The sequence below is a fragment of the Stigmatopora argus genome, chromosome 13 (genome assembly GCF_051989625.1).
Source record: "Stigmatopora argus isolate UIUO_Sarg chromosome 13, RoL_Sarg_1.0, whole genome shotgun sequence".
NCBI lineage: Eukaryota > Metazoa > Chordata > Actinopteri > Syngnathiformes > Syngnathidae > Stigmatopora > Stigmatopora argus.
Window position 1 is genome coordinate 8,795,005 of NC_135399.1, and position 16,339 is coordinate 8,811,343.

Genomic DNA, 16,339 nt, shown 5'->3' on the forward strand with positions numbered 1-16,339 from the left:
GAATAGAAAATGGAAATTTGATAAGTATGTAAAATTAGGAATTGTATGCATGAAAAAAATCTTTAAAAAAGAAAGATAAAATAACCCCCTCCCCCATAAAAAATATCAATTATAAAAAAATATTTAGGCGAGAGAATGTATAAATGTTATCTCTTAAGTAACGACTTTCCGGACTCTAACGGCGTATGCGCTTTCCCATTTTGTGAACGCCACATCGGCTCTTGTCGGAAACACGTCATCACACCGCGACTCCCCACGCTTGGCCATAACGTGGTAACAGAAACCTGCCAGGTGAGTTCAATTAAATATCGAAACGCAACATGTCCCACAAGTTGTCATTTTTACGAACAGCAAATCGATCGTGCATTGTTCTCCGCTGGTCAACATGAGCGACAGCGACGACGACGTGCCGACGTTGTCTGCTCACACCCTGGCGGCTTTGCACGAGTTTTACGAAGAGAGCCAAGGCAAGAAGAACACTTGCGACGTCTCCACGCCCGCCGACCAATTCGCCGTGGGAGCCGTGGAGGAGGACTGGGTGAGCGAGCATCTGAATTCTGCCCTCGCTTTGTTCTGACGTATACTTTTTATTCATGGACCCTGTATTTATTACTTTTGTTTGTCGTTTGTTTAGGGTATGAGTCAATTCTGGTACACAGATGAGACTGCAACGCGATTGGCAGAGGAACTTCTCGAACAAGCTGGAGTAGAAGGAAGGTAAGCTACGAACTTCCAATCAAAAACTCTAAAGATCAACATGTGCACCACTCAAGTTCAGTTTTTTAACTTAAACACACATAACTGCTGTACTTGTTTGTTGTGAAGCTCCAGATCTCATTTGAATTGTATATTGACAATGAAAGCGTTCAATTCTTCTTACATTTCGCAGAATCGCATGCGTTAGCGCCCCTAGCGTTTACCAGAAGCTAAAGCAGCTCGGGGACAACGCATCAGTAACTGTTTTCGAGTACGACCGGCGCTTTGCCGTGTACGGCGACGAATTCATCTTCTACGACTACAATGAGCCGCTGGGACCGGCGGAACGCGGGGTGGCGCCACGTAGCTTTGACGTGGTGTTGGTCGACCCGCCTTACCTCTCTGAGGAGTGCCTCAGTAAAGTGGCTCGCACGGTCAAGTATCTGACCAAAGGAAAAGTTCTGCTGTGCACAGGTCAGAGAAAATACTCGCCGAGAACGTCTAACTCATTGGCTGCCACTGACGGTGCTAGACGGACAGACATTTTGACCGGCAGAGGCGAACAGATTGGACGTCCGCTGCCGTTAATGATTGAAAAATGAGCATTCACAGCCAGTCCTCCTAGTTTAAATGAATTGGATGCCTATCGTTGTCGCTGGCAGCCAAAGGGTTAATTGTCATTCAAAATACGGCATGATAACATTTTTCTTGTTTATAGGTGGCGTCATGGAAAACGTGGCCAAACAACTCCTGAATGTCAACGTGTGTCACTTCCTGCCGCAGCACCGGCGCAATTTGTCCAACGACTTCCGATGTTTCGTCAACTACCCGTCACCTCTTCTCTCCGGCTGAAATGTGGTAAAAAAGGGGACTGGACTGTGGGATGAGAAGTCTTTTTTTTTTTTTTTTACAAAATTTTAAAGTTGTTAGAAATATCAAAATCTTAACAAATGGTTCAGTTTTTTGGTTTCCTGAAAAAAATAACTAACGATTTATATCTGATTTTTGTTGTTGTTGGAAAGAATGCCATCTAGTGGATAGAGTGAGCCGTGCCCTAATATGACATAACGAGGGAAAAGGAATACTTGAAGTTGTCAATTAGGAGTATTTCAATAGGGGGAAGCTGGGAACATAGAATAAGCAAAAACGGCCTATCTGCAGGGATACATTATTTCCCAAGTCTTGTTAGAAATGCAATTTCCTTATTAAAAGAGGAGTAAACAACAAGCCATGTGGCGTCTTTGTCAGTGGCAGCCAATGAGGCAAAGCAGTGTCCGAGTTAGCTATGATAATTAATTTTACTATTCAACCGAGTAAGCGATAATTTAATATAAAAAAAAAAAATAGAACTCTCAAGCGTCAAAAATCCTATTTTCTACTGGGTAAGCGCATTTTCCGATTTTGTGACCCTATCGCTAAATATTAATTAAGTTTAATATTAATTAAGCTTAATATCTCATTTTCAAATAGTTTTTTTTCTTCAATATTTACCGTATTTACTCGCATATGAGCCAAATTGAATAATTTCATATTTTACATTTACAAAGACAGGAATAATAACTTCCTTATGATATTGACCCTAATCATGTGCTTTTGGTTCATACAGTATCTCAGAAATGCCACGTGCGAGGATTTTTCTTAAGATTTTCCCTTCAAAGTAACACATTTGTACTCTCTTAAAACCATGAATATGGAGGGGAAATTTGTGAATCAGGGGCGGCTTATACACGAGAAATTGTTAAATTCAACAGATTTAAGGGTGCGTTTCGAAATAAATTATCAAGGTAAGTTAAAATGATCAGCCAAAAATGAAACTTTCAATTTTGTAACTTTTTTCATGTAAATTTCTGGAAAAAAAACTTGCTTTTTTGGATAGAATTTCTGTCATTTTCCTGGTTTTTATACTTTTATACTTATTTAGTAGATTGGTGAAGACTTGCGTCGTGAACTACGGAAGATTGTTATTTTCTGGCAGGTCTGAATTGTGGTCATTTACAAATAGGGTTCCCAACAAGTTGGACTACTATACAAATTGTCAAAAAATAACTCCACTGCAATGATGTGGAAGTGCCACCGTTGAATATTTTATTCAGAATGGAACTCGGAACATTGGATTTGCATACCATTCCAATTTGATAGGCTAAAGTGGCTCTGACAAACTATTGCCATCTTTGGTCCTCTCCACGCAACTGCATATGTAATTGATTGTATGCCACATCCCACTCGTGGTTGTTGGTTTCTACTCGGGCAGCAGCTCATCGCCAAGGTCTTCTCCGGCGAATACGTCATCGTCCACGCGCTTCTTGGAGCCTATCCGCGGCTGGTCGGCCAAAGGGCCAAGCGGGTCCACGTAGGATGCGTCTACCAAAATACAAAAAGTTTGCCGCGCTTAGGATAGGCACAGATCAGTTTGGTAGGGAAGAATAGCAGCCATCCATTCACCCAATTCGTCAGGGTTACTACTCTTCTCATATGGCTCGTTGGAGGTGGGGAGCGACATTGCCGGTGCCGTCGAACGCTCGCCCTTGGGAACACCTTCTGAAATGAGATAAACCCATTTGGTGGCAACGGAGGATTTGAATGATCCCTCGGGATCACTGACCAGCGTTGACGTCAGAAGCCTCGTTCCTCTTATTTCTTGTGCCTCCTTCTCGTTCTGCTTTTGCTCTCTGGAGGGGGAACAGAAAATTCAAATGTTCCCGTCACGTTATATTTGGATTACAAAATCAGTTTTCCCTACCTGCTCCCTGAGCTCCTTCATCTTCTCGACCTTCTTGAGCTTGTTGGCGTAGTCGTGGACTTCCTTCAGGCCCATGTCCTGGCACAGCCGCACCAGGAAGCGAAGACCTCCGCACAGATCGACATTGGATCAGGCGGCCCCGTTGTGAAACACGGTGGAGATGACTTACATTGCGCGTCCTCGGGAAATTTGCGGTGGATTTCTCTGTAGGTTTCCAGAGCTTTTTGTCCATTTCCTGCAATAGGGAAGTTTCATATCAAGAGCATATACATTTTTTTAAATTATATATTAGTGTCTTTTCTGACCGCTTCTTCTGTAACACCTGGCTACCATCAACTGCCAACGCACCTCATTGGGTCTAAACACAAAAAACAGCTTCATTGATGGGTTATACATGGGTACTCACTCTTTGGGTTGGTATTTTTGCCTACAGTGCTGATTTAATTTAATTTGTTTCATAATTTCTACATCTTATTGAGAGAAGTTAGAGAATCCTCATAAGTTTGCTCCATAATGACATATCAGCATCACTCAGTGGCTGCAGATTTGTCCACTGCGCATCATTGATGCGAATATCTCATTACAAAATCTCAAAAATGCTCTATTAGGTTGAGATCTGGTAAATGTAATGACATTATTTTTATGCAAAATGTCCCCTTGACTCACTGCACGAGTATGGCTCTGTTGAAATAGTGAATGGCCTTCTCGTAGAGCTGCGTCTGCACGTAGTAGGCCGCTAACCACTCGATCACCTCCATGTTGCAAGGGAAAAGCCTAAACGACTGAAAGGAAGTCACGTCATCAACGCGCCGTCTAGTGATTCGGGAGTGGGGCACAATGAACGATTCCGAACGTAGCGGGCTGCCACAATTTGAATTTTTAGCACTGTTACCTCGCAGTAGTAATGCAAGGCTTGCGATTTGTCCCCCTCCAAGTCATGCAGGTCCCCCAGTTTGGCCAAAGCTTTGGGGTCGTTGGGGACCACGCTGATGACCTGCATCAACCACTCTACCGCCTGGTGGGGGTCCTCCAGTTGCTCATAGCTAACATCGTTAAAGGTGTTATTTCTTTACCCAAATCCATCATGAAAAGTCAGATTAGGCGTAATAGTAAAATCAGAGCCAACCAGTCCTCTCATAGCATTCATGCTACGCGAAAGGTTTCTATTCTGTTCTGTCCGTCGGCAAATCTCTAAAGTTTTTCCCTCTAACTGTTTTGTCATAGCTTGCTAGCATATTACGTGTAGGTTTTCTATTCTGTTGTCACTAGAAGATTTTGAAATGCTCTCTCTTGACACCATCTGCAACTTTGAAAAAGGATACATGTCAGCTAGTTGGTACATGACCTCGGCGCTGTCCCTGAGAATGGCTTGGAGCTTCAAGAAGCAGTCCAGCGCGTCCTCTAGACGGCTTAGCTTCTTATACGTCAGACCTTAGCGGAAGTAAACTTTTCAGGACTGGTTTGAATGTCGACGTAGTTTCTTTACGAAGGTTACCCAGGTTCCTGAGGGCTTCAGTACAGGAGGAGTCGTTCCTCAGAGCTTCTTTGAAGAACTCGGCCGCTTTGGCGTAGTCCTGCTTGACGAATTCGGTGTTCCCTTTGCACACGAAGGCTCCCGGGTTGTAGCGGTCCGCATTCACCGCCAGATCGGCGTAACGTTCTGCCTGCTCGTAGTCCTTCTCCTGGAATTGCAGTGGTGGTGGAGGTTAGCAAAAGCTACTGTTGGAACGCTCGGTTGCGTCTGGTTGGAGTCGAGCTCTACCAGGATGAAGAGGCTGGAGAGGTTGTTGGCAGCAGCGCTTTTGACTTTGCTGTCCTGCTTGGCCACTTCTTTCAGGATTTTCATGGCCTTTAACAAAATCTTGATGTCAATCTGGGCTATCAGGCTAGGCTAGTCTATGGCTATCATGAGTTGAGGAGTTTGTGACCTGGTCAAAGTGCATTTGTCTGAAGAAGGTCATAGCCTTTTTCAGCTGGAGGTCATTGGCCAGCTCGGCATATGGAGAGTTCTTCACCAAGTCTACGCACCTTTTGTACAAATACAGTAGAAAATGCTAATAGACGGAAGATGCGAATAATAAGAGTAGTTAGACGAACCAGTCAAATCCAGCGGAGAAAGACGACTCTATGACCGGAGCGATGAGCTTGGCGGCGGTCATCACATACTTCTCGGCACGGGCTTTCCTGCGCCAAAAAGTGAACGTGTTAGTTTTCTGTTCTAGTAACCACGAGAGTTGTTATTTCCTTACAGTTCTCTCTCCATTTGGTACAGCTTGTCGTTTTTGATCACTTCCATCAATATGTTAGATCTGATGTCGTCCTGAAACGCATCACGGCGACCAAGTCGGCGCGCGTTTTGATATTTCGGACGCTCGGCGGCGGGCTCACGTTGGCGGCCATGTACTTGTCTTCGTGCTGAACGTCCAGGGGTACGGCGAGTAGCTCGTGGAAGGCATTCTTCATGCCTTCGGCGTCGCGGATGGCGTAGTAGCACAGCACCAGGTTGTAGCCGGACCTGACGTTGGCGCTGTTGCGCATGATGTGCTCGAAGGACGACACGGCTTCCGAGTACTGGCCCAGCAGCATGAAGACGGTGCCGATGTTCTGCATGATCTTGATCCGCATCTCCTTGTAGTCGTCCGAGATGTGGTCCAGCGCCATGCGGTAGAACTTGACAGCCTTGGTGTAGTTCTTCTGCTTGACCCAGATGTTAGCCATGTTCACCTTCAGGCGTCCTGAGAAGTAGAGTTTTGGAAAATTCAGCCCCTGAAGTCAGTTCGATCCAACTAGGTGGAATTAGCCAAGCACCCGCGGTGGTGAACATCTTGTTCTTGATGATGACGAGGTAGTGGTTCAAGGCCTCTGGGTACATCTCATTGTTTTCACACTGGTTAGCCAGATTGAGTAGAACCTGACGACCAAGACCAAACTTGTACAAATACAGGCAAAAAAGAAAAAGAAAAAATGGCTCGTAGATCGTCGCCACGCTCACAGCGTAGGTGAGATCCAAGTTGATCTGGTCTGGGTCTTCGGATTGCTCCTGCTGCCTTACCAGCGCTCTTTCCTTCTTCTCGGCCTCTTTTGCCTTCTCCAGCGCCTGCCGACATACGTATAAGAGAGAGAGGCACTTTTCCGACTTGCACCAATAGCGTTTCTTTTGAAGAAAGGAGAACGGAGTCTGACCAGTTGTGAGTTGCCCGTGCTTTGCGCCATGCAGCTCTCTGTGATTAAGTCATTCACTTTCTTCTCTAACAGCTTGATCTTTTCCTCGGGACTAATTTGGCAACACAACCACACGTTGTTGTTGTTATTGTCATGGCGACCTCTAGCGTTGTAAGGCTCGAGGTTGGTCCACTGTTCTGTAAATTAGCGCTCTTTAAATGAGGAAACGCCCAATTCATTTGAACTGGGTAAATTTGCTGCCAACCATCCCAGTTCAAATGGATTGGACGCTGACCGCACTCGGTAGCAGCCAATGACTTGGTTTAAAACTACATAATACATTCAATTTTTCATGTTTATTAACCTCTCCAGTTTAAATGATGGCATTCTTCCAGAAAATATACATTTTTAAGTAGGCCTTTTTAAAAGGCTTTATAGGGCAAGTGGTCAATATGTTTGAAAAATGTAAACTTTTCATTACATTCACTCACGTGTCTTCTTTCTTTTCTTCCAGGGGGGGTGCGAGACCTCTGGATTGGCCCAAAGAATCGAACCCTGGGCCTAAAATGGCACAATAGCTGTTTTCATCAGAGCGGTATGTACTTATTCATATTTTTCATGAAATAATTCACGTCACGGGTGTTGGTCTCACATCGGGTGGGCGAGGAAGAATAACCCGCGGCGCTGATTGCAGACATTGGACGAGCTGCTCCACTTTGCTAGAGCCATATTGTGGAAAGAATCTGATTGGTCTTTGCCCGTGGGGTACCCCAGGGCTCCTGTGTAAGTACCAACTTTTTTTGTGTTGTTTTTATTTGTGATGGCATGGTTACCTGCACCGTTGCCGTCACTGGTCGACTTACTGATGACGGCATGGGAGTACGAGACTGAAAAGGGAAATGAGCATTGGGTTGTTGTTTTAGATGCTAACATGAGCTAGCGTAAATGCGTGAAAATCAAACTTTGGACTTACTCCAGAGGAACAAGTTAAAGGTCGCCCCCCTGGAGTAAAATCAGTCAAATGTGCGCCAATCTGTGGGAAATCAAAAGGGATTGGTTAGGTACCCACTGCCAGCCTTTCCCAATTCAAATAAATTAGGCGCGTGTCGTTGTCAACAACAGCGAATAAGATAAATGGGACGATAACAATAATACAGACTGGTTGTAAAAGCACTCGTTTTCCATGACTGCTCTTGATTGCTTCTTGGAAATTGGCGTCATTTTCCAACTCCTGTAAGAATGAAAATTCGACTTATCAAGTACATTTTTCACAATCTGGTCCTAAAAGGAGGAAAAACCACATTGATACGATGCTCACCTTGAAATCAAAAAGTGGATTATAATCATTATAGCCCGAATAGAGGTCGTCCTCCTTGACGTTCAAATTCCGGTTGGTCATTTTTAGCGTCTACTGTTGAGTTGTTTGCTTCAACATGAAGGTAGGTACGTAATGGAGGATTGTGTTCACAAACCCTCTTTATGATGTCATTTGTTTGCGCTACGCGTTGATGTCACACGAATCGATACGACCAGTCAGCGTTAAATTTATGCCATGCGACTTGAATGATTGCCAAGCTTTCACAATTCATGCCCAGGAAAAAAACTGAGCTCAAAATGGAATTGTTTAACCCTGTGTTGTAAGGCATTTATTTTTTTAAACTGTATAATGATTAAAACAATGCCATGTATAGTAAGGCTTTTTTCTTGAGAAACAATGGGGGGAAAGACAGCATAGTAAGGCGATTTATTTGTTTAAAAAAACATAGGTCATGTATAATATTGCTTTTAATTGTACAGTAAGGCTATTTTTTCCTTTTTTTTACAAAAAAGGTAGAGATGTATAGAGTGTTTAATTTTTAAAAAATGGCATTGCATAATAAGGCTTTTCAGAAAAATTGCTTAATGTCTATTCCATGAATGAGCATCTTTTTCTCTTCCAGCAGGTTAACCTGAAACTCTTGTCTTCAGAGCCTACTGTCCTCAGCTCACGTAGTCCCATCAAAATCTAAGGTAATCTTCAATAATTTGACACATTTCTCCAAACCCCATAGAGTCGCTGCAATGGATTTGATCCACTCAGACATCCAAGTGTGTCAATTCTATTGGAGTCAATGGAATATAAGTGATGTCCAAGTATGAGGTGAAAACATTTTATTAAAACATATCGATTTATGACCCCCCCCCCCAGTTCCAAAACAATGGATGAACAAGTCTTACAAAGTAAGTTCATTATAATTTTTAAGCAAATCTCTTTAGACAACGGCATTTCTTATACATACAGAAATAACATTGAAACATGATCATTCCTGTGTTAATAGAAATGATTTCTTCATGAATGTAACTTCTTTGTAAAGGTAATACAAAACATCTGACTAGAAATTCCATTTGTGAGCAGCTGTCCAGGTAAATATAATTTCTGGAAATATGATGCAAGAATGCATCCATTCTCGTACGGGTTATTTAACGATGCCTTCCTGTTCATTTCAGCGCCGGAACGTGTCACTTCCTGTTCATAAACGACTTCACCCCCAGAACCCTGCCGCTTTGGTTTTAGCCGTCCTCCAAGAGTCCAGTGTGCGAGTGGTGTTCTGCAGCGCCCGGTCCTTGTCCATCAGGGGGACACAGGTGCATCCCACCGCCACCGAGACGTAGACCTCTGAGTAAGAGCGGCGGCCCCCGACACAGGCACCTGAGTGCCTGAGAACCACGGAGGGAGCGTACACTGGGGTACTGCGGTAATTCCGACTCTCCTGCCGCAGTGGTCCGGTCAGGCAGCCGCGGCACAGGCAGTATGCCTCTGGGATATGACGGGGATATCTGCTTGGGTCATACGAGATCCTGGGAAAAAAAGACCATGTGAGAAACATGACTACACAGTAACGAAGTGGACTTCATCCTCAAAACAAGTTAATAAATAAAAACCTTGGTACGAAACATGGACTACTGTTCTTTTTGAAGGTGAAACACCCACGTAGACGTGTATACACGCATGTATACATGCATACATGTGTATATACACGCATGTATACATGCATACATGTGTGTATATACACGCATGTATATATGTATACATGCATGTATACACATCTACGTGGGTGTTTCACCTTTAATACATGTGTGTATATACGCATGTATACATGCGTGTGTATACACACATACATGCATGTGTATACACACACATGTATGCATGCATGTATACATGCGTGTGTATACACACACATGTATGCATGCATGTATACATGCGTGTGTATACACACACATGTATGCATGCATGCGTGTGTATACACACATGTATGCATGCATGTATACATGCATGTGTATACACACACATGTATGCATGCATGTATACATGCATGTGTATACACACACATGTATGCATGCATGTATACATGCATGTGTATACACACATGTATGCATGCATACATGCATGTGTATACACACATGTATGCATGCATACATGCGTGTGTATACACACACATGTATGCATGCATGTATACATACATGCGTGTGTATACACACACAAGTATGCATGCATGTATACATGCGTGTGTATACACACACATGTATGCATGCATGTATACATGCGTGTGTATACACACACATGTATGCATGCATGTATACATGCGTGTGTATACACACACATGTATGCATGCATGCATACATGCGTGTATACACACACATGTATGCATGCATGCGTGTGTATGCATGCATGTATACATACATGCGTGTGTATACACACACATGTATGCATGCATGTATACATGCGTGTGTATACACACACATGTATGCATGCATGTATACATGCGTGTGTATACACACGCATACGTGCGTGTGTATACACAAGCGTATACACACGCGTGTGCGTGCGTGTGTACACACACGTGTGTGCATGCGTGTACACACACGTGCGTGTGTACACACACGTGCGTACACGTGCGTGTGTACACACACGTGCGTGTGTACACACACGTGCGTGTGTACACACACGTGCGTGTGTACACACACGTGCGTGTGTACACACACGTGCGTGTGTACACACGCGTGTACACGTGTATACACACGTGTGTGTATACACATGCATGCACACGCGTGTGTATACACACGCATGCACACGCGTGTGTATACACACGCATGCACACGCGTGTGTATACACACGCATGCACACGCGTGTGTATACACACGCATGCACACGCGTGTGCATGCACACGCGCATGCACACGCGTGAGTATACACACGCGCATGCACACGCGTGAGTATACACACGCGCATGCACACGCGTGAGTATACACACGCGCATGCACACGCGTGTGTATACACACGCGCATGCACACGCGTGTGTATACACACGCGCATGCACACGCGTGTGTATACACGCGCATGCACACGCGCATGCACACGCGTGAGTATACACACGCGCATGCACACGCGTGTGTATACACACGCGCATGCACACGCGCATGCACACGCGTGAGTATACACACGCGCATGCACACGCGTGAGTATACACACGCGCATGCACACGCGTGTGTATACACACGCGCATGCACACGCGTGTGTATACACACGCGCATGCACACGCGTGTGTATACACACGCGCATGCACACGCGTGTGTATACACACGCGCATGCACACGCGTGTGTATACACACGCGCATGCACACGCGTGTGTATACACACGCGCATGCACACGCGTGTGTATACACACGCGCATGCACACGCGTGTGTATACACACGCGCATGCACACGCGTGTGTATACACGCGCATGCACACGCGCATGCACACGCGTGTGTATACACACGCGCATGCACACGCGTGTGTATACACACGCGCATGCACACGCGCATGCACACGCGTGTGTATACACACGCGCATGCACACGCGTGTGTATACACACGCGCATGCACACGCGCATGCACACGCGCATGCACACGCGTGTGTATACACACGCGCATGTATACGCGTGTGTATACACACACGCATGTATGCATGCGTGTGTATACACACACGCATGTATGCATGCGTGTATACACACACACGCATGCACACGCGTGTGTATACACACGCGCATGCACGCGCGTGTGTATACACACGCGCATGCACACGCGTGTGTATACACGCGCATGCACACGCGTGTGTATACACGCGCATGCACACGCGTGTGTATACACGCGCATGCATACGCGTGTGTATACACACACGCATGTATGCATGCGTGTGTATACACACACGCATGTATGCATGCGTGTGTATACACACACGCATGTATGCATGCGTGTGTATACACACACGCATGTATGCATGCGTGTGTATACACACACGCATGTATGCATGCGTGTGTATACACACACGCATGTATGCATGCGTGTGTATACACACACGCATGTATGCATGCGTGTGTATACACACGCATGTATGCATGCGTGTGTATACACACACACATGTATACATGTGTGTGTATATACACACACGCATGTATACATGTGTGTGTATATACACACACGCATGTATACATGCGTGTATACACACGCATGTATACATGCGTGTATACACACGCATGTATACATGCGTGTATACACACGCATGTATACATGCGTGTATACACACGCATGTATACATGCGTGTATACACACGCATGTATACATGCGTGTATACACACGCATGTATACATGCGTGTATACACACGCATGTATACATGCGTGTATACACACGCATGTATACATGCGTGTATACACACGCATGTATACATGCGTGTATACACACACGCATGTATACATACACACGCATGTATACATGTGTGTGTATACACACACGCATGTATACATGTGTGTGTATACACACACGCATGTATACATGTGTGTGTATACACACACGCATGTATACATGTGTGTGTATACACACACGCATGTATACATGTGTGTGTATACACACACGCATGTATACATGTGTGTGTATACACACACGCATGTATACATGTGTGTGTATACACACACGCATGTATACATGTGTGTGTATACACACACGCATGTATACATGTGTGTGTATACACACACGCATGTATACATGTGTGTATACACACACGCATGTATACACACACGCATGTATACATGTGTGTGTATACACACACGCATGTATACACACACGCATGTATACATGTGTGTGTATACACACACGCATGTATACATGTGTGTGTATACACACACGCATGTATACACACACGCATGTATACATGTGTGTGTATACACACACGCATGTATACATGTGTGTGTATACACACACGCATGTATACACACACGCATGTATACACACACGCATGTATACATGTGTGTGTATACACACACGCATGTATACATGTGTGTATACACACACACATGTATACATGTGTGTATACACACACGCATGTATACATGTGTGTGTGTATACACACACGCATGTATACATGTGTGTGTGTATACACACACGCATGTATACATGTGTGTGTGTGTATACACACGCATGTATACATGTGTGTATACACACACGCATGTATACATGTGTGTGTATACACACGCATGTATACATGTGTGTGTATATAAACACGCATGTATACATGTGTGTGTATATAAACACGCATGTATACATGTGTGTGTATATAAACACGCATGTATACATGTGTGTGTATATAAACACGCATGTATACATGTGTGTGTATATAAACACGCATGTATACATGTGTGTATATAAACACGCATGTATACATGTGTGTGTATATAAACACATGTATACATGTGTGTGTATATAAACATGCATGCATACATGTGTATATAAACATGCATGCATACGTGTGTATATAAACACGCATGTATACGTGTGTATATATACACGCATGTATAAGTGCATATAAACACGCATGTATACGTGTATATAAACACGCATGTATACGTGTATATATGCACACATGTATACGTGTATAAATGTGTGGGTATAAACACGCATGTATACGTGTGGGTATAAACACGCATGTATACGTGTGTGTATAAACACGCATGTATACATGTTTGTATATAATCACGCATGTATACATGTGTGTGTATATAATCACGCATGTATACATGTGTGTGTATATAATCACGCATGTATACATGTGTGTGTATATAAACACGCATGTATACATGTATGTGTGTATACATACACGCATGTATACATGTATGTGTGTATACATACACGCATGTATACATGTATGTGTGTATACATACACGCATGTATACATGTATGTGTGTATACATACACGCATGTATACATGTGTGTGTATACATACACGCATGTATACATGTGTGTATATACAAACACGCATGTATACATGCATGTATACAAACACGCATGTATACGTGCGTGTATACATACACGCATGTATACGTGTATATATACACGCATGTATACGTGTGTATACATACACGCATGTATACGTGTATACATACACGCATGTATACGTGTGTATACATACACGCATGTATACGTGTGTATACATACACGCATGTTGACATGCATACGTATACGTAAACATGTGTACATGTGTACATCCGTATGCGTACTTGTATACGTGTATACGTATATATATATATATATATATATATATATATATATATATGTACACGTGTACACGTATGTGTACGCGTATACATACATACACGTGCGCACACGCACACACGTACACACATACACACAGACAAACATACACACATACATACATACTCACATACATACAGACAGACAGACATACACCCACAAAAAAACAATTTATTTAAAAAATTACCATGCATAGTATGGCTTTCTTTTCTTTAAAAAAAGCCACACTCTACTTGGTCATTTTGAATTTAAAAAAGCCTTACTATAGATGCTCTTTTTTTAAATAAAAAAGCCATGCTAAACAAGCTAATTTTTTTTCAAAGAAAAAAAAGTCCCACTCTACATGGGCATTTTTTAAGATAAAAAAGCCATACTTTAAATGGTCTTATTTTTGGTTCATAAAGAACATACTATACATGGTCATTTTTTAAAGACAAAATCTATACTATACATTGTCATTTAAAAAAAACTATTAAAAGCCTGACTACACCGACTTTTTTATTTTAAGAAAAAAGCCTTACTGTGTTTTTCTTAACAAAATAAATTTTGTCCTAATTTTTAAAGAATAAAACGTTATGCATGGTCTTTTTTTTTTTTTTAAAGAAAGCCTGACTATACATTGTCATTTTTTCAGAAAAAAAAAGCCTCACCATGCCTGATTATTTTTTTAACGAAAAATGCCATTCTATACAGGGTCTTATTTTAAGAAAAAAAGCCTTACTATACATGGTTATTTTTTAAAGAAAAACCCTTAATATACATGGTCTTTTTTTAAAGCCATACTTTACATGGTCATTTAAAAAAAGCCTTACTATACATCGTCTTTTTAAAGAAAGAAAAAAGGCTCACTATACATGGTCATTTTTATAAAAGAAAAAAACCTTACTATACATGGTCATTTTTTTAAAGCCATACTTTAGATGGTCATTTTTAAGGAAAAAAAAGCTTTGCTATACATGGTCACTTTTTAAAGAAAAAAAAGCCTTACACTAAATGGTCATTTTTTAAGAAAAAAAAGCTTTAATATACATGGTCACTTTTTAAAGAAAAAAAACCTTACTATAAACGGTCATTTTTTAAGAAAAAAAAAGCCTTACTATATATGGCCTTTTTTTAAAAGAAAAAAAGGCCATACTATACATGATCTTTTAATTTTTTTTTAAAGAAAATAGGCCTTACTATATACATGGTCATTTTTTTAAGAAAGACAATCTTAAAATAAGACTTAGAGCATTTGTAAAATTGTCATGTTGTTCTAGACGAGCAATAACAGGTGTGCAGTCATCTATTCATTTTATTTATTATTATGTATAAAGCTGTCAACGAGTACCAAAGATGGAGAATATTTTGCTCCATTTGCACTCAACCCTGTCAATTCAAATGAATTAGACGTCTAGCGCCGTCAATGACAATGAATTTTAAGTAGTATCTAACCACCAGTGGTCACCAAAATGATACAGTCGATTTTCATGATAATGTATTAAAAAAGTTTTACGTCGTTATTAGAATTTAGTGTATTTTTAAAGATATATAGAAATAATTCTCCCCTTTGAAAAAACATCAATATCGATATTTCATGACATCGACTTCCGTCGATGTTAACCAAACGACTCATTTATCGGCCAAGTGGTCATTTTTGTCCTGCTGATACTTTATCCAATAAAATAAAAAATCTAACATGATGTATTGTAGTTCCATGTTCTTGCAGGTTATTTACAATAGGACTCTGCATTTGTATTGTGTGTTTGTTTGTTTGTTTGTTTGTTTTACCTGTAAGCCCAGGGGGAGACGCTGAGCAGGTTGACCGGGAGTTTGCTCTTGCTGTCGCCCGAAGACGGGCGCAGGGCGGCGGCGCTGGGGCAGCTCAAGTTGACCCTCTCGCGGGGCTCCAGCTGCAGGGCGTGGTGGAAAGCGCTCAGCACGCCGACCGAAAGGCGACCGAACATCTGCTCCAGTATCTCCTCGGGAAGGTCCAGACACGAGCGGGCTCGGGAAGCCTTCTTCTTCACGCGGCCACCCGCGGCCGCGCCGACGCCGGCGGCGAGAACCAGGAGCGCGGCCGCCGCCAGGAGTGGGACGCGGAGGCGGAGCCCGATCCCGATCCCTGACCCGCGGGGCATGGCGAGCTGCTTTGTCGG

The 16,339-nt window shown here is 42.9% G+C and overlaps 3 protein-coding genes across 14 annotated transcripts; 1 reads left to right on the forward strand and 2 right to left on the reverse strand.

Annotated features, from left to right (window-relative positions):
• Positions 1–208: 208 nt before the first annotated feature.
• On the forward strand, positions 209–9,526 carry eef1akmt1 (EEF1A lysine methyltransferase 1). Of its 10 annotated transcripts, none has more exons than XR_013304728.1 (11): positions 209–291; positions 352–538; positions 635–717; positions 890–1,170; positions 1,415–1,554; positions 7,113–7,193; positions 7,293–7,381; positions 8,539–8,608; positions 8,787–8,818; positions 8,917–9,001; positions 9,086–9,526. XR_013304728.1 is itself a non-coding variant. In XM_077617871.1 (5 exons), exons 2-5 carry the CDS (start codon positions 386–388, stop codon positions 1,546–1,548), a joined length of 651 nt encoding a protein of 216 aa, XP_077473997.1. In that variant the 5' UTR covers positions 209–291; positions 352–385; the 3' UTR covers positions 1,549–1,849. The 10 variants fall into 10 exon arrangements, 1 of the variants encoding a protein (XP_077473997.1); XR_013304729.1 differs by having other exon boundaries at positions 8,953–9,001; XR_013304733.1 differs by having other exon boundaries at positions 8,542–8,608.
• On the reverse strand, positions 2,757–8,043 carry LOC144087405 (intraflagellar transport protein 88 homolog). 3 transcript variants are annotated; one of them, XM_077617866.1, is made up of 24 exons: positions 7,917–8,043; positions 7,758–7,829; positions 7,572–7,631; positions 7,432–7,485; positions 7,251–7,317; positions 7,090–7,159; positions 6,620–6,710; positions 6,429–6,533; positions 6,245–6,347; positions 5,825–6,171; positions 5,686–5,756; positions 5,534–5,620; positions 5,365–5,464; positions 5,199–5,285; positions 4,932–5,118; positions 4,759–4,867; positions 4,329–4,479; positions 4,103–4,218; positions 3,742–3,794; positions 3,606–3,671; positions 3,437–3,543; positions 3,299–3,365; positions 3,139–3,231; positions 2,757–3,057 (listed from the first exon to the last, which is right to left on the reverse strand). In XM_077617866.1, the coding sequence occupies exons 1-24, from the start codon at positions 7,995–7,997 to the stop codon at positions 2,936–2,938; spliced, it is 2,466 nt and encodes an 821-aa protein (XP_077473992.1). In that variant the 5' UTR covers positions 7,998–8,043; the 3' UTR covers positions 2,757–2,935. The 3 variants fall into 3 exon arrangements, with proteins under 3 accessions (XP_077473992.1, XP_077473991.1, XP_077473993.1); XM_077617865.1 differs by having other exon boundaries at positions 3,139–3,234; XM_077617867.1 differs by lacking the exons at positions 7,251–7,317; positions 7,432–7,485; positions 7,572–7,631; positions 7,758–7,829; positions 7,917–8,043 and having other exon boundaries at positions 3,139–3,234; positions 7,080–7,098.
• il17d (interleukin 17d) lies at positions 8,940–16,325 on the reverse strand. Its single transcript, XM_077617870.1, has 2 exons — positions 15,972–16,325; positions 8,940–9,436 (listed from the first exon to the last, which is right to left on the reverse strand). Exons 1-2 carry the CDS (start codon positions 16,319–16,321, stop codon positions 9,121–9,123), a joined length of 666 nt encoding a protein of 221 aa, XP_077473996.1. The 5' UTR covers positions 16,322–16,325; the 3' UTR covers positions 8,940–9,120.
• Positions 16,326–16,339: the final 14 nt, after the last annotated feature.

Coding starts and splice junctions, on each gene's coding strand:
- eef1akmt1 (XM_077617871.1), top strand. CDS start 386: ATGAGCGACAGCGACGACGACGTGCCGACGTTGTCTGCTCACACCCTG. Junction 539..634: donor GAGCCGTGGAGGAGGACTGG/GTGAGCGAGCAT, acceptor TCGTTTGTTTAG/GGTATGAGTCAATTCTGGTA. Junction 1,171..1,414: donor AAAAGTTCTGCTGTGCACAG/GTCAGAGAAAAT, acceptor TCTTGTTTATAG/GTGGCGTCATGGAAAACGTG.
- LOC144087405 (XM_077617865.1), bottom strand. CDS start 7,997: ATGACCAACCGGAATTTGAACGTCAAGGAGGACGACCTCTATTCGGGC. Junction 7,160..7,250: donor TTCTTCCTCGCCCACCCGAT/GTGAGACCAACA, acceptor GTGCCATTTTAG/GCCCAGGGTTCGATTCTTTG. Junction 5,119..5,198: donor TCTCCAGCCTCTTCATCCTG/GTAGAGCTCGAC, acceptor CTGCAATTCCAG/GAGAAGGACTACGAGCAGGC.
- il17d (XM_077617870.1), bottom strand. CDS start 16,321: ATGCCCCGCGGGTCAGGGATCGGGATCGGGCTCCGCCTCCGCGTCCCA. Junction 9,437..15,971: donor GTCTCCCCCTGGGCTTACAG/GTAAAACAAACA, acceptor TTTTTTTCCCAG/GATCTCGTATGACCCAAGCA.